This window comes from Typopeltis vanoorti, chromosome 11 (assembly GCF_054136105.1).
Source record: "Typopeltis vanoorti isolate ZY-2024b chromosome 11, IOZ_Tvanoo_1.0, whole genome shotgun sequence".
Taxonomy (NCBI): domain Eukaryota; kingdom Metazoa; phylum Arthropoda; class Arachnida; order Uropygi; family Thelyphonidae; genus Typopeltis; species Typopeltis vanoorti.
Window position 1 is genome coordinate 56,660,419 of NC_143559.1, and position 27,807 is coordinate 56,688,225.

The 27,807-nt window shown below is 36.1% G+C and overlaps 1 protein-coding gene across 1 annotated transcript in view; it reads left to right on the forward strand.

Moving 5' to 3' along the window:
* LOC150101601 (dnaJ homolog subfamily C member 17) overlaps positions 1-27,807 on the forward strand; it is a 189,431-nt gene that overhangs the window by 55,787 nt on the left and 105,837 nt on the right. Inside the window, exon 5 of the mRNA XM_090400693.1 lies at positions 6,122-6,201. Coding sequence (XP_090256819.1) covers positions 6,122-6,201 — 80 coding nt within the window. The remainder of the gene's footprint in view (positions 1-6,121; positions 6,202-27,807) is intronic.

Here is a 27,807-nt window from a genome sequence, read left to right on the forward strand (position 1 = left end):
TGATAGTACTACATGAAAAATTTACATCATTACTAACTTTCTATCTACAGTTTTCCTCCAAATCAGTCTGTTACTCGTCAAGACCCCAATATTATCATTATCAGATCTTATATTTCTATCGTCTAAGGCACATTGTACCGTATCAATCCACCTATATCTTGGTCTTCCTCTGGGTCGTTTTCCTGCCAACCTGACAGAGAACACTTGTTTTGCTAATCTTTCCTCATCCATTCTGTTTAATTGACCATACCACCTGAGAATAGCTCTGCTAACGCATTCCTGGATGCTGACAATGTCAAGTCCTTTCCTAATATCCTCATTTTTAATATGATATTGCCATTGAAGCCATCTGTTCATGCCTCTAATCTTTCTCAGGACTCTCATATCTGCTGTCTCTAGTCTTTGGTCAAGTGTTTTAATACTGGCCCAGCTCTCAGATCCATAAGTTAAAACTGGTTTAAACACTGTCTTGTATACAGCTAATTTAGTGTTCCGACTAATTTCTCGCTTATTCCATATGAATTTATTCAATTGACTTCCTACCATACCAGCTTTGTTGATTCTGTTATCTATTTCCATATTTAATTTACCATCTTCACTAAAAATCGTGCCTAAGTAGTTGAAATGTTTTACTTGTTCTATAGGTTCTCCATTCACAATGCAGTTGATATATTCAATACTTCTGCCTATTGCCATTGTCTTGTTATTGCTGACCTTCATGCTAAATATTTTACAACAGTTATTCAATTTATTCAGGGAATCTTCCAGACTGGTACTGGATTTATTTAGAAGTATCACATCATTTGCATAAAGTAAGAGCTGAGATTAACATCTCCAATTTTGATATCATGTTTAATGCCACTTTCCTTCATAATGTGATCCATATAGATAATAAATAACAGAGAGGAATAATGAACATCCTTGTCTGACACCAGCTTTAACATTAAACCATCTTCCTGTATGTCCTTCAATTCTAACTGCTAACTTACAACTCAAATAAAGACTAAGTATTGCTTTATATAATTCACCCTTGACACCATATAACTGTAGTGTATTGAATAGCTTCTCTTTTGGCACCTTGTCATGTGCCTTTTCCAGATCAACAAAACTTAAATACAGATTTTTGTTATATTCCCATGCTTTCTCAACTATTTGTTGTAAAGTGAAGATCTGATCCTGACAGCCTCTATTTGGCCTGAATCCAACTTGTTCTTCACCCAGCTTTTCTTCCACAATTCTTCTCAACTGTTTCTCAAGTATACTTGTATAGATCTTGCCAGGAACACTCAGCAGGGAAATACCTCTGTAATTCTCACAATCAGTTTTATTTCCCCTTTTATATATGGGTACTATGAGAGCTCTACTCCAATCATCGGGAATTCGTCCCTCTGTCCAGGCTTTCTGAACTATGCAGTGCAGCCACTATAAGACTTTTATACCACCATACTTCAGCATTTCTGGTCGAATATCATCTACTCCTGCTGCCTTTCCACATTTCAAACCTCTGATGGTTTTTTCTACTTCAAGTATGGATATGTATTCCTGACTGCATGCCCTGGTCAGTGTTTTTTATCACTGTGCTGTCATCACTGCTTGTTTCATTTAGCAATTTTTCGAAATGATTACTCCATACTTCAAGGATATCTTTTTCTCCTGTTTTCTTCACCTCTATCATCTCTAACTCCTTTTACGGCACTCTTTCCTCCATTTCTAAGCTTCTTCAAGAACCTCCAGAATATCTTACCACCTTCTTGATATTTATTTTCCATGTTCTTGCCAAAATCCTCCATGACTTTTGTTTAGCTAGTTTTACACAGTGTTTCGCTTTCTTACATTTGTCTCTGTATTCTTTAAGAGCAAAAGCTGACTTTTTTGCCAGGAATTTTGATATGCTTTCTTCTTTTTCTTCACTGCCTCTTTAACTTCCTGTGTCCACCATGGAGTTCTGATTTTTCTATCCTTGCAGACAACCTCACCACATGCCTCTCTGGCTGAATCCTGAATCAAGCTGGGTTTTCTTCAAGGTTTGGTTCCTGTTCTCAAACTCTTTCATTTTTTATTCAATAATCTTTGTGTATTTTAGTTTACAGTGTACATCTGAAAGTTGCTCAACTTTTATTTGCTTTAAAACTTTCTTACATGTTATTCTTTTCAGTATGAAATTCATTTTTATCATGCTCGAGACTAAATAGTGATCGCTTCCAATTTCAAATCCTCTGTACACTCTGGTGTCCTGCACCAGGGAGAAAATATCACTATAAACAATAACATAGTCAATGAGACTTTTCTTATTCCTTGCCTCTTCTCTCCATGTGAATTTGTGCGCATTTTTATGTTGGAACATGGTGGTAGTAATAACCAGTCCATGTCCTGAGCAGAAATCCGACAGGAATTTGCCATTATTATTAGCTTTGCTCTTTTCTCCAAATTTTCCCAAAATATTTTTGTATGTCTCACAATCATTTCCTACTCTGCTATTTAGATTCCCAACAAAGACCAACTTTTCCTTTTTCATTATGTCATTTGCTTTTTCTAAAGCATCAAAAAATTCCTCCACTTCTACCTTAGTAGAACCGTTTGTGGGACCATAGGCACAAATAAGTCTCATTGTCCAATTCTCCATTCTGATATTTGCCCACATCACTCTACTTGAGACTGCCTGCCATTCAAGAAGATTAGCCTCGTATTTTGTGTTGAATACTATTGCTACTCCTTCTTTTCCTTGATTGTCATTTTCTGAATACAACAATTTGTATTTATTGCTCAGAAAGATCTCACCAGTTTTTGTCTCTTTTGTTTCAGTCACCCCTATTATGTCGATCTGGTACTTATCTAATTCCTCAGTTAGCTCCATTTCTTTGCCATTCAGTCTTCTTATGTTGATAGTACCGATCTTTAACTGTGGTGATGTTGAGTTGGGGGCGTGCTTTCAGATTTGTTCCAGTAGCTGACTTTTTGCTGTTCGTCCTGGTTCCCTGGCGAAAACAACAAGGGCCCTGTTTAACTGGGCAACGCCCCAGCCAGCATGAAATTTTGTCATGTTGTACCAACATTTTGTATATTGGTTTAAGCCAATAAGAATACAATTTGGTCGGCTAAATCCTAAATTGCCAGCCCATCTTCGTTCGATCAGTATCCAGGTAGATACCCAACATGGTGCACCACGAGAAGGTGAGGATTGGGCATTAGGTCAGAAGCCCTGGTTGGTTGTCCGCATTCCTTTAAAGACTATGTGGAGGTCTCCTCTCAGTTATACAGCTTTGACCCTTAAGCACCCCTTGTCTAAATATAACATCCTATAATTATTTAGTAATATCTTGCCTATTTTTTGTCTTCTTTTTGTTGGTATTGCCAGTTATGTCCACATGATACTTTTCCAGTTCTTCTGCAATTTCAATTTCCTTTCCATTAATAATCCTTATGTTGATGGTTCATCATCATCAATTTCCAGATATGTATGCTCAAGCATACATATCCGGAAATCCTGATCCGGATCCAGTAACCTGATCATACATGACCATATGTATGATCAGGTTACTATGACAGAACTACATGATTAAGTTAACGTTATTATTATTCTCCTATCAACAATTTTTCTCCAAATCACTATGTTACTTGTGAGCACTCCAATATTGTCATATCTAACATTTCTTGCTTCTAAGGCACTTCTGACTTAATCAATCCTGCTAGACCTTGGTCTTCCTTGACGGCCTCCTTCTTGCCATATTGACATCAAACACCTATTTTGTAACCATTCCTCACCCATTCTATTTAAGTGGCTATACCACCTTAGGTTAACTCTGCTGACACATTCTTGAATGCTAATAATGCCAAGTTCATTTCTAATATCTTTAAATTTAATATGATTGTGCCATTGATGCCATTCACTTCCCTAATTTTTCTCAGATCCCTCATGTCTATGGTCTCTAGTCTTTGACCGAGTGCTTGCCATCTTCACTAAAAACAAATAGCTGAAATATTTTACTTCCTATAGGCTCTTCATTCAGAATGCAGTTGATGTGTTCACTGCTTCTGCCTATTTTCATAGTTTGGTCTTTTTTTTTTTTTTACTGATTTTCATGCCATATTTGTTACAGTTGTTATTCAATTTAGTTAGAGAATCCTGGAGACATGCACTAGTTGTGTTTAGGACATCATCTGCATAAAGCAAACAGCTAAGTTTGACATCTCCAATTCTAATCTGAGATCTAATGGCACTTTTTTTCATAATGTGCATCCTTGTCTTATCCCTGATTTTACATCAGACAATCTTCCTGCATTGCCTTCAATTCTAACTGGTGACTTACAACTTAAATATAGACTATGTATTGCCCTGTATAATGTTCCATATACTCCATATAATTAGTTTTAAAAGCTTTTCTCTGGGCATGTTGTCACATGCTTTTCCAGATCTACAAAACTTAAGTACATATCCTTGTCTATTCCCATGATTTTTCAGCTGTTTGTCATAAAGTGAAAATCTGATCTTGACAACCCCGGTTTGTCCTCAACTCATCTGTTCTTCTTGAAGTTTCTCTTCCACAATCTTTCTCAACCTCTTTTCAAGTATTTTTCATAAGTCTTACCTGGAACACTTATTAGAGAAATTCCTTTGTAATTCTCACATTTAACTTTATTCCCTTTTTTTTTATAGATGGGTACTATGAGAGCTCTACTCCAATCATCGGGAATTAGACCTTCTAACCAGGTCTTCAGAATTATGCAGTGTAGCCACTTCAAAACTTTTATAGCTCCATACCTAAGCATTTCTGGTTGGATATTATCTACCCCAGCTGCCTTTCTGCATTTCAATTGTATGTCTTAAAGTGAAAATCTGATCCTGACAACCTCTATTTGGCCTGAACTCAGATTGTTTTTCTCCAAGCTATCAAGAATTTTTCTTAGCCTCTTTTCAAGTATGCTTGCAATAAATCTTACGATGGATATACTGAGTAGAGAAATGTCTCTGTAATTCTCACATTCAGTTTTATTCCTCTTTTTATGGATAATTATGATTACTTCTATACTCCACTCATCTGAAATTCAACTCTTTAATCAAACCTTCTGAATTATGCAGTGTATTCACTGTAAATCTTTTCTACCACCATATTTATACCTTCACTTGGACTATTGTGCATAGGTCTCCTGGTTTTCATTGTGATTCTGATACAGTGGAGAGCGTGAAAAGTTGAGTGTTAAAGGATATCAGGATTGTCGAATACTGAATTATGAAGGCAGATTGAGAATTTGTGGACTGCAGACATTAGCAAACGGAAGAAAGATGGGTGATATGATTGAGACTTACAAACTTCTGAAATGGTCATACAGGATTTTAATTGATGGAATTTTTCATTTCATGGAGGGTGGGGAAAGGACAAGAGGGCATCCTTTAAAGCTGAGAATGCTGCTAAGAAGAGGCGAGGGCTAGATTTTTCTCTATAGGATAGTGTGTGATTGGAATGGATTGCCATTGGATGTAGTGAGTGCAAGCAGTGTAAATGAATTCAAGAATACATATGATAGCTGGTGCACGTATTATGTGGCTTCCCTCGATAAGCCCCTGACTCTCTGGAAGTCTCTTAATAATAATAATAATTGAGCATTTCTGGTTGAATTTCATCTGCTCCAGCTGTTTTTCCACATTTCAGGTTTTTGATGACTTTTTACTTCAAGTATAGATATGTATTTCTGACTGCATTCTTGATGGGAGTTTTCTACCACCATGCTGACACTGCTTGTTTCATCTTTTCTTACATTTTTTTTTTTCTATTCTCCCAGAGCATAAACTGACTTACTTTTCAGGAACTTTCAATATGCTTTGTGTTTATATGCTTTTCAATATGAACTTCATTTTTATCCTGCTAAAAACTAAATGGTGATCAATTCCCCTTTTGAATCCTCTGTATACTCTGTTCTGATACCATTTGAATATTGCTATCAACAGTAATATTATCAATTAGACTTTTCTTATTTCTTGTGTCTTCTCACCATGTGACTGTGCACATGACTAGTCCATGTCCTGAATAGAAATCCAGTTGATGTTTATTGCAGATTATTTTAACTTGATAAACTGTTATTTAAAGCTATTCAGTTGTATATTACATCAACAATTTCTCTATAGATCTTGAAGCTCGAGAGAGAGCTGCAGAAGAGGATTTGCATAAAAGCAATGTTAGGGCTGCTCAGAACTTTCAACAAGAGGTAATATTTTTCACTCAGTAAGTAGAATTTCCATTCATTAAATTAAATTTATGCTTATAGTTTTTGGTATCTCCAGTTTTATATGCACTTTCATCATCGCAAAATTATTCATTCATACCTTACAGGAATAAATAGTGAAAATATATATTAAAAAATGAGTGTTTACACTTGATGTATGCTTACAGATGCATCTCACTGTTTTCACATCGTGTATTAAGTAAATTTAGAAAAGTTCACTCCACTTGGTGCAGTGACTTTTAACTTCATTCCTTTTAGAATCTAGGAAATGACTGACTCGAGACCAAATATATATATATATATATATATATATATATATAATATATATTTAATGAAACTGTAAAACTATTTAGATCCAAGGCCTTCTAAATAAATTCATTCTCTCACAGACTCATTCTATTATTGTTTGTTTAACAGGTACTTAATCAGTTACCAGACTGAGCACTTTATTTTTTTTCACAACAAAGTCCAAAAAAAAAGTCATTAGAATCACTTTTTTTTATCAGACCTTTTCTCAAAATATAAAATTTCTTCTTAACTTCCATGGGACTCATTTAGCATATATTGTTCCATTCATCCTCACTGATTCATTGAGTATAAATATTCTTACCTTCAGGCAATTTGATTACAAGAAGCACAAATCATAAATTGTCTACTAGAGACACAGTTTCTTTTACTATTTTATAAAAAAAGGTATCAATGCAGAGCCTCAGAGGACAAAATCTGTGTGAAGATTTTGTAGATCGCCTGCACTGAGAGGGGACCTAGATGCTCAGTGAATAAAATATGGGATGACTTCCAACAATGCTGCACTTATAAATGGCAACAAGGAAAACAGATGGTAGAGGGAAGAAGTAAAAGATATGCTTCATAATAAGAAACCCCTTTTCAAAAAATGGCAGTGAACTAAAACTGAAGAAGATTGCATTTGCATATCAGGCAGCAAAGGATGTGAGAAGGACCATAGCACAAGCACTTGAAATGGCCAAAAACAATGAGGAAATCTTCAAGATCACAAAACAAAGATATTGCAGTTCAAAAGACATCAAGGCAGTCAGATACATAAAGATTGATCAGGGGTGTTACTGACAAATAATGAGGACATAAGGCAGATGAAAGGAGTATTACTATCGTCTGCTGAATGAAACCCCCTATCAAAGTTGTGCCTGACCTACCAACAACAGATGATCCTGTGCTGGAGATCACAGAATCAGAAGTAAAGAAAGTAATTGACAAAATGGCAAATGACAAAGCCACAAGATCTGATAATATTCTGGCTGAATTGTGGAAAAGGTTGGGCATGGTGGGTGTAACCTTCCTAACAAATCTTTTTAACAGGATCCTCACAGAGAGAATGCCAATTGAATAACAGAAAAGCTTTTCTGCTATTCAACATTGAACTGTCCTATAAAAATAAAGAACATGTGTGACTCTGTGGTATTATAGAGCAATAAAACTCATCTCTCATGATTCAAAATATGGGAGTGAGCACTTAAAGGTTTCAGGAGCTAACAAACATCACTGAAAATCATTGCAGGAAAATCCTCAATTGATGCCTTATGCTCAATCAGAAATTTACTACAAAGGCACAAAAATAACAAAAAGACCCTATACATAATATTTATTGATCACAGGAGGTCCAAGAATATTATCCAAGTAAAAGACGTACTGGAATGTCACAATCAAAGTGGGAGGCCCAGAAGGAACCAGCACAGAATTGGAAATAAAGGTGAAAGCACTTCAAGGATCTATGCTAAACCACTTCTGTGTTTAATTTGGTCATGGACTATCTAACAGCAAACATTTAATGACCTACCCCATGGGATATTTTATATGCTGATGGCATTCTCATGACTCAGAAGTCTTGACAGTTCATGCTAGATAAGTGGAAGACAGCATTGGAAACTGGTGGCTTGCAAATTAGCAGACAGAAGACTAGGTATGTAGGCTGTGTTTTTTTGAATGGCCCTAATAATAACATCATATAACTTCGAGAGATCCCACTCAAGAAGATTGACAGCTTTAAATACTTGAGCTCAATCCTCACAAAGGATGGCACCATTAACTTAGATGTGGAACACTGCACAAACACAGCTGAATGAAATGGAGAACACTGTCTCTGGAGTATTATGTGACAGAAAGATGCCAGTGCAAGTGAGAGGAAGATATATAAACAGAAGTACAACCTGCTATTATATATGGCATGGAATGTTGGCCTCTTTAAGAAATAACAAAAAACAGAAACTACATGACATCAAGAAGATGCTGAGGTGAGCCAGAGGTGTTACCATGCTAGATAAAGTGTGTAAGAGCACATCAGTGGGAGCTTCAAAGTTAGATCTATTGGTGATAAAATAACTGAGTGCCAGCTTAGTTGGTATGGACATGTCATGAGATGCATTAGGTGTTGGAAGTGCATATGGAACTGAGAGGACATGATAGCCCACATTTAATATGGATGTCCCTATAAAAAGATCTCCAAAAAAAGGCAGAAAGATGGACTAAGAGATCCGATCCTGAGTGAAATAGGATAATGACAGGAACAAAGATGAACAAGAGAAAGTTAATCTTTATAAAAATGAGGTGCTTTGTTCTTGATTTGCACTATTGTTGTCTTGATACAGAAACCTAGGTATTGAAAGCTTTCTATTGTCTTCAGAAATGTTATCATTTTAACTTAATCTCTTGTTCTGTCTTATTTATTTAGGACTTTGCTTTTATTGCTGTTTATCATTAACCCAGTTAATACTGTTTTTACACAGATTACCAAAGTGGTATGGGGCCAGCCTGAATGTCAGTTATAACATCATCTGCAAAGTAATGATTGCTTATGTGAGTTTGATCAGTCAAATTTTCAAGAGTTTGTTTCCTATTTGTCTGAAACATAGTCAAGGATAATGATGCAATGCTACTATCCCAAATACACCTTGGAAAGAAGTCAACAGACACCACCATGACCAAGGTGCATTGTGCCATGTTACAAGTCACATGTTTGTAGCTAGTATAAATCGGAGGAATATGTTGCTCCTAAGTCAGTGCAACTATGTCTGGGTGAAATGGCTGTGAGAAGGGAACTGTTGGAGTTTCAAAAAGGCATTCTGATAGGATGCCATGTAGCAGGCCTATCTTTTTGGCAAATTGTTGACAAATTGGGCCATCCCAGGTCAACAATCAGTGATACCATACTGAGATGGAAGCATGGGGAGTCAACTACAACTGATACCTGCAGTAGACAACCCACCACATTCACTGAACGTGACTGTGGAGTGCTACAAGAGATAATAAAATTTTAAAAAAAACTGCCATTTGTCAGCTGACACATTGAATGCAAAGTTCTGGGCATTGACTGGAACATGAATCTGCACCAAAAAAAAACATTCAGAACTGAGGCTCACAACATGGATTTCCATGGTAGGACTACAATGTGCAAGTCCCACATTGCCCAAACCAGCATTGTCTTCAGTAGTGCAGAGAACGTGTAGCGTGGGACATGGAAGCTTGGAAAGCTGCGTTATGGAATATTGAATCACACTGTGTCCTCTATCAAACAGATGGGTGGGTGTGATGGATGCCCAGTGAATGTATCTTACCAGAGTGCGTAACCTGGACTATGAAATTCAGAGGTGGTGGTGTGATGGTATTGTCCTATTTTTCCTGGTTTTCGCCTTCAACTCCGAGAGGTTTCTAGACAATGCAATGCTTCTACTATGTGACATTTCTATGAAACTGACCATTGTCTCTTTCTGCAAGACAGTGCACCCTGTCATAACGCTGTTGCTGTAACTATGTGGTTTGTGGACACAAATGTCACCACACTTACTCGCCTTCACAGAACTCTGATCTCAACCCTATTGAACATCTGTGGGATGAACTGGGGCATCCGGTGAGGTCAAGGGATTTCCATCCCACAACAGTCCTAGACCTCATTACATGCCTGCAGGAAGAATGATCCAAAATTTCCATTAATTGCTATCATATGCTTGTGGAAAGTACACAGCCATGGCACCCACATCTTATTAAGGTGGGTGCCATATGACTGTTTGTTACTCACATTATGGCATTCATTGACTTCTCTCCAAGCAAGTAGAAATGGGAAAGTGCCATCATGTTAACTGCATACATGCAATTTTTTACGATGATGATCCCACACATAAAAGGTACTGAACCCTATAACACTACAGTGCCATATGTGGTTAAGCGATTAGTGAGAAAGAATTAACCTGCTAATATGTTTTTTAAAGAGTTGAAGGTTCTACTCCATGAGAAAAACAGCATGGGAGAGATTGTTCCTAGGAATAGAGGTGGATGGAATGAGGGAACATATGAAAATTTTGTTCAGTTTGTTTAGAGATGGACAGTGTAGGGTTGTTAGCCAGTGGCTGCTCTGGTTCTTACATGGTTAGAAGAAAGTGGAAGAATGGTAGTGGCCAATTCATAGACGTAGTGCCCATGAAAGTACCTATAGAAAAGGCAGTGAAGAGACAGTTCCTATGGGAAAGTGACAGAAGGTAGTCTGAATATCATCAAGAATTCTTAGGGAGGTCTTGGATGCACTACCCCAAATGTGGGAACAATATTCCAAGTTTGGTCAGATCTGAGATTTATAAAGTGTTGGGAGTTGAGCGGAAGAGAAGTAATATTTTGAAAGGAAACGAAACCAAGTTTTTTTTAAGAGGCTGAGGAGGCTATATATGTAATATATTTGCACCAGGATAAACTGGTTGTGATAGTCAACCCAAAAGGAGAAAGCTGATCTTAAAAGGAAATTGGAACGTTATCAAAGGTGAGAGAAAGTGAGGTAGTATTTTTCTTGCAGGTCTTGATTTATTTATTTTATTTTTTTTGGCATTGAAATTTACTAAGTTGTCTTCAGTCCATTTGATGTGGATGGTGAAGAGATCAGTGTTTAAGTTATTGGTTATGGAAGATCTTGAGGCTTATGTCATTTGTGGAAAAGGTATGAATAGGATTTGAAGTCAGTGAGAGAAGGTCATTGATATAAAGGAGGAAAAATTTGGGTGAGGGTACAGAACCTTGAGATACTCTAGCATTGATGGAGAAATCTGATGAGAGGAAGCCATCCACCATGACATGCATTGAACAACCAGCAAAGAAGCTATCACTTCAATCATAGTGCAGGAGGGAGACCATGAAATAGTAGCTTGTTCAGGAGGCCTTGATGCTGGATACAGTCGAATACCTTTGAAATATCGAGAGCAATAACATGGGGTTTCTCCAAATCTGTATCCAAAGATGGGTGAGATTAGCTAGGAGGTCAGCTGTACGACAAGAGCGGTAGAATCCATATTGTGATCGCCAATTAACTGTCGAGTCTTCAGGTAATGAAGAAGCTGGCTGTTCGTAAACTTCTCTATCACTTTTGAAAGCACTTAGGTCTGAGTAATTGGTTTATAGTTAAATGGCTGAATTTTGTCACTCATTTTTGGGTACAGGCTGGATGTAGGCTTGCCTCCATGCTGTTGAGTAGATGCCAGTGGAATATGAATACCATCTAGATCTTATTGGTATCAAGATTAATGAAAGTTTTTCTGAAGTCCTTTTGGCAAAAGTTCAGAGGAGGCTTGCAGTGAGCAGTTTGTGGAAGTTCGGGAGCTGATTTGCTTTGGTTGTCCAGGCAGGAGTTGGAGGTAAAACCTGATGCCAAGAGGTTTGCCTTTTTTTTTTTTTTTTGATGAGATTACCATAGTGCCATCAGGATGCAAAAGAGGTGACAACATGGAAGGGCAAAAGTTATGCCCAACAAGGGACTAGAAGGCTCGACTGAGAGTTGAGCAGGAGGCAAGTTTAGTGCATTTCATTGTTGTGAAGTTACTTTGGAATCATTGATAGCTTCTTTTTTTTTTTAAACTTGTTTTGGGCTGTTGTGGAAGCTTGAATGAGAAGTATTTAATTTAGGCCATTGAACATATGCTGCATTTTTATCATGGACTGAAGATGTGCAGTTTTTTTTTCTTTTTTTTTTTCTGAGAACCAGGGCTTGAATACAGGTCAAGGGTTTACAGTGGAGCGGAGAATGAAGGCCATTATTCCATTGAGGATTATTTCAGTTATTAGTTTAGTGCAAATATTTGGATTAGGAGAACACAAACTGTTATCTTGCCATGGAAAAGAGGCATAAAATTCTGAAGGTCATCCCAGTTGGCACAATTGTAGTGCCATAGGTTACAAGGCTGTGATGGATTGGGAGAAGGACGAACTGTAGTGGAGACTTGAATAAGATTGGGGTCAGAGTTGCCAAAGGAAGAGCTAGTTAAGAAAAGGTATGTTAACTATTTGTGTTAGGTCATGACTGATGTCAAATGATTCAGCTTCTCTTCTGGCTTGTTTTATGGAGTAGGGAAAATAATTCTCCAAAGAAGCTGAGCCTCCTAGGAAGACATTCTCACAACTGGGGTGATCACTTTGTATAAAATCAGTTTTGTGATAAGTAGTAAAAAAAGGCAGCATGGTTGTCACAGTTAGGGGAGTGGTAAAGGCAGCAAATGAAGGCTTTAAAGAGATTTAAGGAAATCTTGAGCTAGAGCAGATGGAAAAGTGGAGATTCCAGGCTGGATAGCCTTTGGCAAAGGATATCAGATTTTATAAAAACGTGTATAAAATGTAGAAAATAAACAAGTCGGATCTTTTAAGGGTGTTCCCTGGTCTCCATCTAGATAGGTAACTGCCACAGAGATCTTGATATGGACTATGGGGAATGTGAAGAATTGACTAGGTCTTCTAACCTAGTTTCCAGTACTCACCTTCCCATGATATACCCTATTACTTGATATCCACTTTGATGCTGAATGAACAAGAATGGATTCTTAGTTTGAGTTTACCAAATTGATTCTATATTTGCTGAAATTACATATAGGTTATAACAATACAACATAATCATATATCATGCCAGATGGGACATTGCTCATTTAAACATTTCCCCCAAACCCCTAAAAAAATTATTTTCTTTGGGGAACTAGAGTGAACAGTGAAAAGTTAGCTAGAATAACCTCACCAGAAATGAAGATAGGTATCAATCAACATTGCGAGAAACATCAATGGAAAAGTAGTGAAACTAGCAGATGAGGGGGGGGGGGGTATCATGTTGATATAATTGGTTTTATTGAAATTATGGACACTAAGACAACTAAAATATATAAAATTAAAGATTTTTCTAAATTATAAGGTACTAGGGATCAAAGAAAGGAGATAGTGCTCAACAGTAAACAAACTTTTGATTGTGAGCCAATCAAGTGTTTGTGTTGCATAATAAGTGCAAATTTCAAAATGATATCAAATAAATTGGAAGGAGAAACTTATTCATGCCTGTAATGCATGCAGGGTTTTAGGAGAGAAGTAGAGGAAGTTTATGATGTCTATTTCTAGATGTCTGGAATTCACTTCCTACTCTACTTTTGTCAGAGACCCAAACAGTAGAGTAGGAAATGAATTCCAGACATCTAGAAATATAGTTGTAGAAAAGACTCATCTTTTGGTTAAAAGATCGGAATAATATTCCCCGGTTATTGTTTTACCCTTTTCAAGATAATTGATAAACAAAATGCCTTTAGCATCCCAAAACACCGATGCCATGACCTTTCCTGCTGATGCAACCAACTTTGTCTTCTTTGGCGCTGAACAACAGGCTCCTGTCCACTGTGTTTGACTGCTGTTTGGATTCTGGTGTGTAATGGTGAATCCGTCTCATCCATAGTAATAAATCGATGCACAAAATCCATTTTATTCTTGTTAAAACTCTCCAAGCACTGTTTAGGGATTTTCATGCTAGTGCATTTTTGATTTACTGTGTGCAAGCACATCACCCATCTTGCGCAAAGCTTTTTCATTTGCAATTCTTCATGCAAAATATATCCTACATGTTCTTTTGAAATGCCTATAGTCTCAGCAATTTCATGCACTTTGACTTGCCAGTCATCCAATACCATATTGTGCACTTGATCAAATGATTTCTGGTGTTGTTACACTTTTTGGACGTCCTTCACTTGGATCATCTTGAAGGCTGGTACAGCCATGTTTAAACTCAGCAGCCCAAAGGAGAAGAGTGCCCATAATCATTTATGAATGTTGAATGAATTTCTTTTGCTGTTAAACCTTCTTTTACAAAGAATTTTATAACCTCATGATACTCAATTTTATCCATATCAAGGGCTACAGACAACACTTTTGCTTCAGACAGCTGTATAAAACAAACTACTTGATAGAATGACTTGCAATTTCACATGGATGCTTACGACAGATGTACCAACTTATAGAAAAAATCTTCTCGGTAGTGTTGCCATCTATGGTCAAGGCCGAGAACTTTTCAGACCACCCTCGTATATAGATGCAGTTGACTTCACGTTAAGTTGCTTAGCATCCTGCAATGCACTCCCATTTTCTGAGTATTCAGACCAGCCTGAATCTTTATTGAGGTGGGAGATAAATCTGTGGAGATACCTAGAGCTAACTACTTCTCAGTTCTTAGGAATCAGGAATCAAAGATCATAAAGGTGATATAAAAATTATTTAAAAAAAAAAAAAATAAGGATATTTTGAATGTCTAGAATAATTACTTTAAAAAAATTATTAAATGACGAAACACTTGATACAATGAATCATCATAGAAATTATTCAGGAGGAATAATTTGTCAATTATTCCTCCAATTTGTCAACATGGTTAGTTGAGTGTATTGCATACCCAGTCTCCAACCAACAGACTGTGGGTTAAAATCCCACAGCCTGTTGTTGTTATTGTGGGATTTGAACACAGAAATTCACTGTAGTGAACATAAGGGACTGCAAGAATAGTTTGTTATGCTATATAGTTTGCTACAGTGAATTTCTTTTAAAATAGTATTATACATAATGGGATTTTTGACTAGGATTTTATAGCAGTTTGTTATAATGGTGTTTGTTTAGTGAAAGTTGAATGTAAAACTGAATGTTGAGGTTATATAGGAATTTCCCTACTACTTTGTCATTCAGGAAAGATTTATGCAAAAATATTTGAGAAAATGTAGTGAAAGATTGCTCAAGGGTGAAAATAAATGAAGCACAAACTGAAAAAAACTGAATTCATGTGCAAATACTGAACATACTAATAGATGTTCTTATTCTGTTTCTGCCTTACCTTATACCTCTTCTGTAGATATTTTCATAAATATGTAATTTATATATTCTTTCCACTTTTTTTTATTATTTTATTTTATATTTTAAGATTAAGGATACAAATGGCTAATAGTCAACATTTATTTGCTGTTGAACCCTACTGAACACTTCTCGTCTTCCTTTTTCATTTCATCTACTTTTTTTTTGAACAACTTCTTCTCCCTAAGCACTACAACCTTCTGGCATAGATTCCTGCTTTCCACTTAAACCTCCCCCCCCCCCCCCCAAAAAAAAATGTGCTGCAGATTTTGAAACTTTCTGCATGTTGGGTTAATAATTTAAATAATGTGTGTGTGGGAAGGGGGGGAGAACTGCCAAGCCAGATTTTATAATAAATAGCTAAGGAAACATTTTGAATGATATGAATTAAATATGTCAAGAAATTTTATTCTTGGTTTAAACTTTTATCCAAGTGTAAGCAAACAAATGTGAAGTACCTTCATGATTGAGCTACTTGTATATAGAGGCTAATGACTTCACATCAATTGCCTTAGTATCCCATAATGCAAAGCACACCCCGTTTTGGATGTGTTATAATGCTAAACATTATGGGAAGGGCCCCTACCCCAGACTAGTTTTGACCTTCATTGAGGTGTGTTAAAGTGTGGAGATACCTCCTCAAAAATTCTGAGTGATCTATAAGATCACGCTAAATCTCACTGATGACCTTAGGGGAAGCGTGTAAGAATGCATCGTAATCTAATGGATCACTATTAAACTCATCACTCCAGGACAAGAAACTCAGTGGTGACTCCACTCAGTGATAGGCAAAAACCCTCCACCAAGCAAAGCCTCTCTACTCCCCCAGGAAACAGGCAACCACAAAGATGAACAAATATCATCAATGGGAGCCAGACCCAGAAGAGATACCAAGGTTGAAGTAATGCAGAAGTCATATATTTCCCATATACAAGTAATGAAAAGGTGGATCACCTTATTATTAAAATGCTCTGGATCAGAAATAGATGTAAAAGTATTTTTTCATTTGGTTATACTATAAATGCAAGCTTCCAAGAAATTATATTCTTGGTTTAATCCTTTATCCAAATGTACTAAGGCAATTAATGTGAAGTCATTAGCCTCTATATACAAGTAGCCCAGCCATGAAGATACTTCACACACAAACTTTTTTTGCTTACACTAAGCAGGCATGGAGGATGCATGCTACTAGTTCACTTTTTTCTTTACTTTTGTTTTCACTGTTACCTATATGTTCTTTGTTGTGGATTTTGAAACTTCTCCTAATCTGACCTCCATATATCTTTTTACAAGACCTCAGAATCTTTTTTTTACACCTGGATATTTATTAAATGGGGCTTTGTCTTTAGGGGGAGCGTGTAAGAATGCATTGTAATCTGTTGACTGCCTTTAATATTTTGGCTCTATACCTTATATACCATTATTCTTAAAATCTTTATACTTTATTAGCTGCGTGCACTTTCTCTCTCTGAATCTTTCTTGCTAATATTATTACGTACTATGTTTATCTACCCTTTGCACTAAGAGTCTTATGCCTAAGATACTAGAAAATTTATTTAATTTAGACTGCACCACTAATATCATTTAATTAGCATAAAACTGAATAAGACAGCCAGCAGATTTCTCTAACACAAATTCCTTCAATAAAACTTTACACAACAGTCATGGTCTATTCTTTTACTTAACTTTACGCTTCGGCTATCTCACTTAGTTTCCCACTCACAAGTCCGATTTATTTAGGAATAGTGCAGTTGTAAAAATAAACAAACAGGCAGCATTCCTTTAACAAAAAAATAAAAAAACACATTTCATTTACATTACTATGAAATATACATGAATTAAACAATAGGGAGATTGCTTTCTCTATCTATTTATAAAATCTTTAACATAAATTAGAACCTTTTTACCTTAACACTAATTAACTTCTTTAACTCACAATCTTATTAATTTTCTGAATTTATTTGTGAGAAAACATATTTAAGCTTTGTTGATTTTAAAAAAGGATGTGATAAAGTACAAAAATGTGAAACTTCCAGCTACTATATCTGCATGATATAAATGGAACTGTATAGACTGTTATGTATATCATTATGTTTTAGTTGCAAATCAGCAATTAGAATTGAAGGATGCATATTAAAATAGATTGATGTTAAATCAGGTGCAAGGCATGAAATATATACTACTTTTCCTGTTATTTACAATCTATACAGATCACTTTATTAAGGAAAATGGTATTAAACCTGATCACATATTCACTTACTCTTTAGAGATGACATCCTCTTAAATTAATCTGCTACAAGTCATCAAACAGACTTTAGCCAAATTAAATAATTGCTGTGAAAAATTAGTTACTAATGTCAGTAGTAAAAAAAAGAAAGAAAGAAAAGAAAAAAGTAGACAGGAAAACGGGAAAACAACTACATTCTCAGGGAAGAGGTTTTGCATTGGAGCTATTTAGGCACAATTTTTGAAGATAAGAAATTAAATATGAAAATAGAATAAATAAAGTTGGTTATGGTAGGAAGACTGTTCCTATCATAACTAAGCAATGTGTGACAAAACAATGTTTCCCCACAATCTTAACATATAGATCTGAGTTGGATTAGAAATAAAACAGTTGGCAAAAATTGGCCATATAGAAAATTAAGGTAAGAGAAAATTAACCACCATATCAGCCTGAACATATATATATACATTCATAATTACATGGATGCAAGTGTCCATTGAAGTAAATATAACTTTTGGATATTATAGAAAAAAATGATATGGATATGAAGTGCATATATTTGATCCATATGGCCTGTTGGGTGGTTAATAGGCAAGAATTTGTAATCAGAGGTAAGTAGGTATGGTTACTTAAACAAAATAGGTGATTGAAGATTGCAAAACAAATACGTGAAGCAAAAATGGCATGAAAAAAGACCCAGAGTAAAACTAAGATGGTAGACAGACAGTTAGGCATGCTTTAGAAGATTGAAATATTGAGCTAATAAAATCAGACCTGACCAATAATTAATCAATTTTGAAGAAAGTTGATTGGAATGCTGGTTATAAAATATTGATTATACTACACTGACAATATCTGGTGCATTGAGGTTGAGATCACATACAGAAAATATGATTTTTGTAGAATCAACTTGCAAGAATCATATTGTATGTGTTTGTGTGTGTGTAATATAATTATTAATAATGACATAACATTGTTATTATTCAAAGTATTATACTTTTTTACTGCACCAGTTATGTCTTCCTCACCTTGCACTATATATCCAACCTTTTAGTTATAGTAAATCGTTGGAGAGTAAGATAACTATTTATATATAATTTTTTATTTTTCTTTAATTGTTATGATGTTATTGTAAATATATACAATAGATTCAATTCTGTATATTTAGTAATTTTCTTTCTCTCTGTAAAGAGATTTGACATTCATATTTTCTATAGAATTACAATTAGTAAATTTTAATGTTCATATATATCTGATGCTTAAATTCTGAGTACATGCAGAGGATAACTATACAGTCATTCTAGAATTTTATAATATGAGCTCAAAGAAAACATATATCTGACTTAGTAAAATTCATATCTGAGTAATAACATCAAATTCTATACAAAACAAATTTAACATAACATTCAGCCAAAAGTTCTGTAGTTTCACTTGACAGTATGTTCTGTCTTTATCTTCCTTTGTTTTATTTACTACTTTATGTTTTTACTCACGGGTGCTCAAAGGTCAAAGCTGTATAACCAAGAGGAAACCTCCACATAGCCTTTAAAGTAATGCAGAGAACTGACCAGGGCTTCTGACTTGTCCAATCCTCACCTTTTCGTGGTGCACCCTGTTAGGTATCTACCTGAATACTGAATGAACGAGGATGGACTGGCAATTTGGGATTTAGCTGACCAAATTGTTGTCTTCTTATTGGCTTGAACCACAATATAAAATGATGGTACATGAAATTTCATGCCAGCTGGGGCATCACCCAGTTAAACGAGGCCCCTGTTGTTTTCACCAGGGACCAGGGCGAACAGCGAAAAGTCAGCTACTGGAACAAATCTGAAAACACACCCCAACTGAACATCACCAGAGTTCAAGATCGGTACTATCTACATAAGAAGCCTGAATGACAAAGAAATGGAGCTGGCTGAAGAATTGAATAAGTACCAGATTGATATAATAGAGGTGACTGAAACAAAACAGACAAAAACTAGTGAGATCTTTCTAAGCAATGAGATCTTTCAGGGAAAAGGAGTAGCAGCTATAGTATTCAACATTAAACATGAGGCTAATCTTCTTGAATGGCAGGCAGTCTCAAGTAGAGTGATGTGGGCAAATATCAGAATGAGGAACTGGAGAGACTTATTTGTGCCTATAGTCCCACAGAAGGTTCTACTAAAGTAGAAGTGGAGGAATTTTTTGAGGCTTTAGAGAAAGCAACTGACACAATGAAAAAAGGAAAAGTTGGTCCTTATTGGGGATCTAAATAGCAGAGTAGGAAATGATTGTCTGACATAGAAAAATATTTTGGGAAAATTTGGAGAAAAGAGCAAAGTTAATAATAAAGGCAAATACCTGTTGAATTTCTGCTCAGGACATCGACTGGTTATTACTAACACCATGTTCCAACATAAAAATGTGCACAAATTCACATGGAGAGAAGAGGCAAGGAATAAGAAAAGTCTCATTGACTATGTTATTGTTGATAGAGATGTTTTCTCACTGTGCAGAACACTAGAGTATACACAGGATTTGAAATTGGAAGTGATCATCCATTTAGTCTTGAGCAGGATAAAATTGAATTTCATATTGAAAAAAAGAACATGTAAGAAAATTTTAAAGGAAAAAAACAAGTTATGAACAGGAACCAAACCTTGGAGATTCAGTGGCAAGCCCTGAAGAAAACATTGATTAATTCAGCCAGAGAGGCATGTGGTGAGGTTGTCTGCAAGGATATAAAAATCAGAAATTCATGTTGGACACTGGAAGTTAAAGAGGCAGTGAAGAAAAGAAGAAAGCATGTCAAAAGTTCCTGCCAAATAAATCAGCTTGTGCTCTTAGAGAATACAGAGACAAATGCAAGAAAGCTAAACACTGTAAAATTAGCCAAAGCAAATTGGTAAGAACTTAGAAAATAAATATCAAGAAGGTGACAAAATATTCTGTATGTTGTTGAAAAAGTTCAGAAATGAAAAGAATTCTGTAAAAGGTGATGTGAAAACTGGAGAAAAAGATATTCTTGATGTATGGAGCAGTTATTTTGAAAAATTGCTAAATGAAACAAGCAATGACAGCAGAGTAAAAAAAAAAAAAACACTCAACAGGCATGCAATCAGGAATACACATCCATATTTGAAGTTGAAAAAGCCATCAAAAGACTGTAATGTGGAAAGGCAGCTGGAGTAGTTGATATTTGAGTATCAACTACTCCTTTATACCAGAAATGCTCAAGTATGGAGGTAAAAAAATCTTGCAGTGGGTGCACTGCATAGTTCAGAAGGTCTGGACAGAGGAACGAATTGGAATACAGCTCTCATAGTACTCATACAAAAAGGGAAATAAAACTGAATGTGAGAATTACAGAGGTATTTCCGTACTGAGTGTAAGATTTATGCAAGTGTTCTTGAGAAACGGTTATGATTGTAGAAGGGAAGCTTGGTGAAGAACAAACTGGATTCAGGCCAAATAGAGGCTGTCAGTATCAGATTTTCACTTTACGACAAATAGTTGAGAAATCGTGGTAATATAACAGATCTGTATTTAAGTTCTATATACCTGTAAAAGGCATGACAAGGTGCCAAGAGAAAAGCTATTCAAAACACTACAGTTATATGGTGTCAATGGGGTATTATATCAAGCAGTACTTAGTCTTTATTTGAGTTGTAAGTCTGCTGTTAGAATTGAAGGAAGTACAGGAAGATGGTTTGATATTAAATCTGGTGTCAGACAAGGATGGATTGCATTATGACAGAAAGTGTTATTAAACCTAATATCAAAATTGGAGATGTTAATCTCAGCTCTTTACTTTATGCAGATGATGTTATACTTTTAAATAAATCCAGTACAGGTCTGCAAGATTCTCTGGCTAAATTGAATAAATTTTGTAATAAATTTGGTATGAAAATCAGCAACAACAACAAGACAAAGACAATGAAAATAGTTAGAAATATGAAAATGTCAACTACATTGTGAATGGAGATTCTACAGAACACATAAAACATTTCAGCTACTTCAGCAATTTTTAGTGAAGATGCTAAATTAAGTATGGAAATAGACAACAGGATCGACAAAGCTAGTATGGTAGGAAGTCAATTGAATAAATTCATATGGAATAAGAAAGAAATTAGTCGGAACACTAAATTAGCTGCATACAATACAATGTTCAAACCAGTTTTAACTTATGGATCTGAGAGCTGGGTCAGAAATAAAACACTTGACCAAAGACTAGAGACTGCAGATATGAAAGTTCTGAGGAAGATTAGGGGCATGAACTGATGGCATCAATGGCAATATCATATTAAAAACGAGGATATTAGGAAAGAACTTGACATTGTCAGCATCCAGGAATGCATTAGCAGAGCTAATCTCAGGTGGTATGGTCACTTAAACAGAATTGGAGAGGAAAGATTAACAAAACAAGTGTTCTCTGTCAGGTCGGTAAGATAAAGACCCAGAGGAAGACCAAGATATAGGTGGATTAATACAGGTCTGCAAGATTAGAAGACAGAAATATAAGATCTGATAATATTGCAGTCTTCACAGATTTGGAAGAAAATTGTTAATGGGATGTTAGTAATGATGTGAGTTCTTCTTGTAGTACTATCATAATATCCTGTACACTCCTTGAGGGTACATGTCAGGAATTTGATGATGATGATTTTACTCATTCATTCATTCTATCTTATCTCTCGAATTTCTTAGAATACAATAATAAAAAGTTAAAGATCTCACTTGACTAATATACTTGCATCTTTTTCTAGTAAGCAAGTTTCCTTAACTCATCTTTTCTTCATTTTACTGAAGTAGATGTATCACTTTAGCAATAAAAATGCATTTAACTGAGAAATCACTTACTTTTTACTAAGCACATAATATTCTCACTAATATACAAAGGCTTGATACATTATACCGTCCTTCAATATTAACTTCACAGTTCCTCGTTGGAGAGTAGTTAAAGATGCAAATGAAAACTTTTCCGAGATCACAGAACTTAACTTAGTAGTTTATTCTCCTTTCCAGCTCTCCTTCTTTTCTCTTGCTGGCATTCTTGTTACCCAGCAACAACTGTTATAAAAACTCAACTACTGTGCATGTCTGTGACAAAGTGACAGTGTGGTTGTCGTTATTACAGTGCTTACACATAGCATATGACATAAAAACACTAGTATAAATAATTTGGGAAGTGACTAAGTTTATGAAGGTTACATGCTGAACTACAAAGCAGGAAATTATGACCAACTGAGAAATATACTAAGTCCATTGGAATGGGATTGGTTGATGGATGGGAAGAATATTGACAGTGCATGGGCAGTATTTAAATGATGCGATATTAGAGTGTGTCCTGAGAATTCGAAGAATAAATAGGGTAGTCAAATGGATGTGTAATCTTATTAAGCAAGAGATTCGTAAGAAATGAATGATCTGGAAGGAATACTGTTTGCATAAGGATGATGTGCATTATGAAAATTATAAGCAGCAGGCTAGAATAGTCACAACTGTTGTACGGAAAGCAAAGTCTGAGTATGAAAAGAAACCAGCTCTCTTTGCTAAAGACAACCCACAAGAATTCTATTGATATGCTGTAAGTAAAAGAAAGAATGATGAAAGAATAACTCTTCTAAATGCAGATAGTGTGAGGGTTACAGATGCAGAAGAGGTTGTTCAACTAATAAGTGCTCATTTTGTTAAAAGGTATCAACCTGGTATACGTGACATTGAGCTCACTGCTACCTCTTCACTGGATGAAAAAATTCAGATTTTTGAGGACAAGGTATTAGAGCTGTTGCACAAACTGCTCTAATGTGCATGTCTGATGAGAGTCCTGAGAAAGATTAGGGGTATGAACAGATGGCATCAATGGCAATTATCATATTAAAAGGATATTAGGAAAGAACTTGACATTGTCAGCATCCAGGAATGCATTAGCAGAGCTAATTTTCAGCACATGTGCTAAAAGAGTATTCAGCTGAACTGGCTATTCCTTTAATATGAGTCTTTTCAGAACGAAGATTTTGCAGGAATGGAAAGAATGTATGGTAATTCCATTGCATAAGGGTAGTGCAAAGACCGATGTATCCAACTATCGACCAATTAGTATCTCAGGAGTGGTGGTGGTGAAGATGTTGGCTAAATTGGTTAGGGCTCGCATTCAGAAATGGGTTGACAGTGAATCTCTATTTTGCAATGAACAACATGGGTTTACTAAGGGAAGGTTATATTTTAGCAACTTTCTCACATTCTATAACAATGTTACCATTGATACTTTTGGATTTTGCTAAGGCTTTTGACAGAATGCAATTTGGTAGACTGTTGGATATTCTCCAATTTGGTAAATTGGAGAATATGGGTTTGGATTATAGAATATTAGCATGGATGAGAGAATGGTTGACTGACAAATATCAAAAAAGTGGTATATGGGGGATTTGAGTCTGCAAGATTTAAGGTAATCAGCAGTGTACCACAAGGATCAGTGCTTGGTCCACTGTTATTCAATCTTTATGTTAATGATATTGGGAAGGATTTGACAAGCGACATACAGCTATTTGCTGATGATTCAAAGATAGGTAGGGTATCAGGAATGCTGCTGATATGCAGTACTTGCAGAATGATTTGAATAGGCTGGAATTGTGGGCATGGGAAAATGGATCTCAGTAAATGTAAAGTCATTCACTTCAGCTTGATTAGATATCCAATATCATATTATAGTGGTGGGATTATGCTTGAAGAAACTAATGAGACTAGGGATCTTGGAGTGTTAGTAGATAGGAAGTTGAAGTTCAGGGGCCATGTAGCAAAGATTGCAAATACAACTCAAAAGATACTTGCAATGCTGAAACGAACGTTCATGTGTAAAGATAAGGATGTCATTTTCCCTCTTTACAAGCCCTTGATAAGATCTCACTTGGACTGTTGTGTGCAGGTCTGGTCTCCTGGTTTCTGTTCTGATTTTGATATAGTGGAGAAAGTGCAAAGGAGACTGTTAAAAATGATATCAGGATTTTAGAATACTGATTATGAAGACAGATTGAGAATTTGTAGACTGCAAACAGGAGAAAGAGAGGTAGAGAGGTGATATGATACAAATTTCTGCAAGGGTCATACAGGATTTCAATTTATGGAGGGTGGGGAAAGGACGAGAGGGCATCCTTAGAAGCTGAGAATGAAGGCCCCCAAGAAGGGTGTGAGGACTAGATTTTTCTCTCATACTGTGGTTCGTGATTGGAATGGATTGCCATTGGATGTTGTGAGTGCAAGCAGTGTGAATGAATTCAAGAACAAGTAGTATGCCTGTAGTATGTGGCCTCCTTCGATGAGTCCCTGACTACCTCGAGATCTCTCTTAATAATAATAATATACATGCAACATTATTTCTGTGTTACTCCATAAGGATTACCTTACTACCATGAGTGAATTGACTTTAAATACAGTTAAATTTCCGTTTCTTCACCACTGAATAACCACATGGCAGCATGAGGTAATACTAACATATGAATGAATTAATAAATATGAACAAATGCATATATATTTTTTAAATTATCTTACCATATTTAATGAAATGTAAATCTTTTTTTTTTATTAAAATTTTCCTAAATATCTATATGCCAGCCTGGCCGAGTGGATAGTGTATCCGCTCTCCAGCCAAAAGGCTGCGGGTTCGAATCCTGCTGTGGGCATGGATGTTTGTGATTGTCTGTGGAAATACTAGTGGTGGTGGTTGGCGGTAGATGCCGTTGGTGTAGTTGTGGTTAGTTGGTCAGTGGTGGAGACAGAGTTGTAGACTGGCAGGTGCCCTCCCTCGATGAGTCTTTGGACTCCCTGGAGGTGTCAGGTAATAATAGAAATATATTTGGCCAGCCTGGTTAGCCGAGTGGTTAGCGTATCTGCTCTCCAGCCAAAAGGCTACAGGTTCGAATCCCACTGTGGGCATGGATGTTTGTGCTTGTCTGTGGAAATACCAGTAGTGGTGGTCGGCGGTAGATGACATTGGTGTAGTTGTGGTCAGTTGGTGGATTGAGTGGTGGAGACAGAGCCGTAGAGCAGCTGCCCTCCTTTGATGAGTCTTTGGACTCCCTGGAGGTGTCAAGTAATAATAATAATATAATATAAAAAACTAACATATATAAATCACAATGATGTGAGATTTTTTACAAAAGCTGCTTTGATTTATAAAAATGAGCTGTCAGCATAATTGTGAATATATAATTATAAAATGATTATAATATATATCTTATACATACTGATGTCCAAAAGCTAAGGATGAACTACATTTTTGCTTGTATGTGAAAACATTTTCACGACTACAGCTAAATGTGGACATAAATTTGTTGCTAGCATACTAATAAATTATATTACACAAAAAATGTGTAATAAATTTCGTACAAATTAAATTACAGTATGTTTTGGGCAAAAGTTACATATTTCATAATCAACGCAGTTACGGAATTAATGTACAGTGCTTACAGAAAACTATGCAGAGACCTTTCGGTATGGCAAATGTTCACCTCAAACTGCGAAGCAGCTCTCACAATATCATACCATGCATAGCACCAAATGATTCCGGTGAGGCAAACTGGTCCCCTCTTCTTTCAGGGCAAGGATAAGGCCTTGTTTGTTTTCTGGAGGAGAATTTTGAACACCAATGCATCTCCCTGTTGTGTCCTAAACATTCTCCATGGGGTGGTTGAAATCTGGGGAGCTTGCTGGCCACTTGATTTGATTTATATCCTTGGTCTCCAGAAGTATCTCCACTGCTCGATGTGGTGTTGCAGTGTCGTCCATAAAAATGAATTTTTCACCTACAGCACCAGTGATGTTGGTTTGCAATAAATGGAGATAGTCAGTACACCAGAAGGAAATAGAGAGAACAAGATGTCTACGTAAGCAAATTTTCTTTCCTTTTCCACTTCCATGGTAAAATTGATATGGATTGTAAGCTGTTGATTTTAGTCCAAAACAAGATTAGAATATCTTCAAAGTTGGGCCAGATGGTGAAAACCTCATGGACATCACTTATCCAAAACAATGACTGGGGTATAATGCAGGAAACTGGGATGGCTTCTAAATGCTCAAGGGGTAGAAATTGGCCAGCACATACAAAAAAAGGCTTCCCATTGGAAGTACCTTTGTGTGTAAAGTTTATTTTGGTAGATTAAGTTGCCAAAGTGAATGATGAAGTCAAACAATTTGACTATGTCAGGAGGAAAGATTGGGTAATAACTGAAGAGTTTCAGTTAGAGGAACATCTGTACACAAAGATTTGATGTTAAAACTGATCGTGGCGATAGGTTTTTATCTTTAGTGAGAAAATCTGATAAAAGAGTGTGAATTGCTAATTTGAGAGCCTAAAGGTCAAGATAAAAATTTCGCTTTGTTGAGGAGAGTCAGTATAATTAGCAACAGCTCAAAGGGCACCTCTTCTTTTTACATTTTAGGCAGACCATAAACATAATATCCTTCATGGAGAAGAATTAACCAACAACACTAGTAAACATGGTAGATTGTTTATTCAATAAAGTAACCTACAAGGTAGATTCTCCTTTCTAAAGAAATGCCATAACTCTTGGAAACTGTCAGATCACCTGTCAGCTATCAAATTTACCTCAGCACCAACTTTTCCCTTGTATGTAATTAACTTTTTGGCATCCAAACAGGAACTTGCATTTAACATTTGCCACATCGACAAGTTACAGGAGACAATTATCCCCCATCTTAGACTCCAGCCTGCTAAATATAGTTTTATGCATATCCAGACAGTATTCAAATACAGTGTTCTGTATATGACATTGTTCAAACTGATTTTAACTTATGGATCTGAGAGCTGGATTAGAAATAATACACTTGATCAAAGACTGGAGACCACAGAATGAGAGTTCTGAGAAGGATCAGGGGCATGAACTGATGGCATCAATGGCAATATCATATTAAAAATGAGGATATTAGGAGAACTTGACATTGCTGGCATTCAGGAATCTGTGAGCAGAGTTATGGGCAGGTGGTATAATCACTTAAACAGGATGGAAAAGAAAATGTTACAAAACAAGTTTTTTAGGATGTTGGGAAAAAGGACCAGAGGAAGACCAAGGGCTAGGTGGGTTAATAACAAGTGCCTTAGAGCACTGCTTCTTAAACTGTGGGTCAGGACCCATATGGAGGTCGCAAAAAATTTGGCAACAGTAAAAGGTTTCTGAACGCGCAACGACCAAAAATTAATTCAGAATCAAACGCGT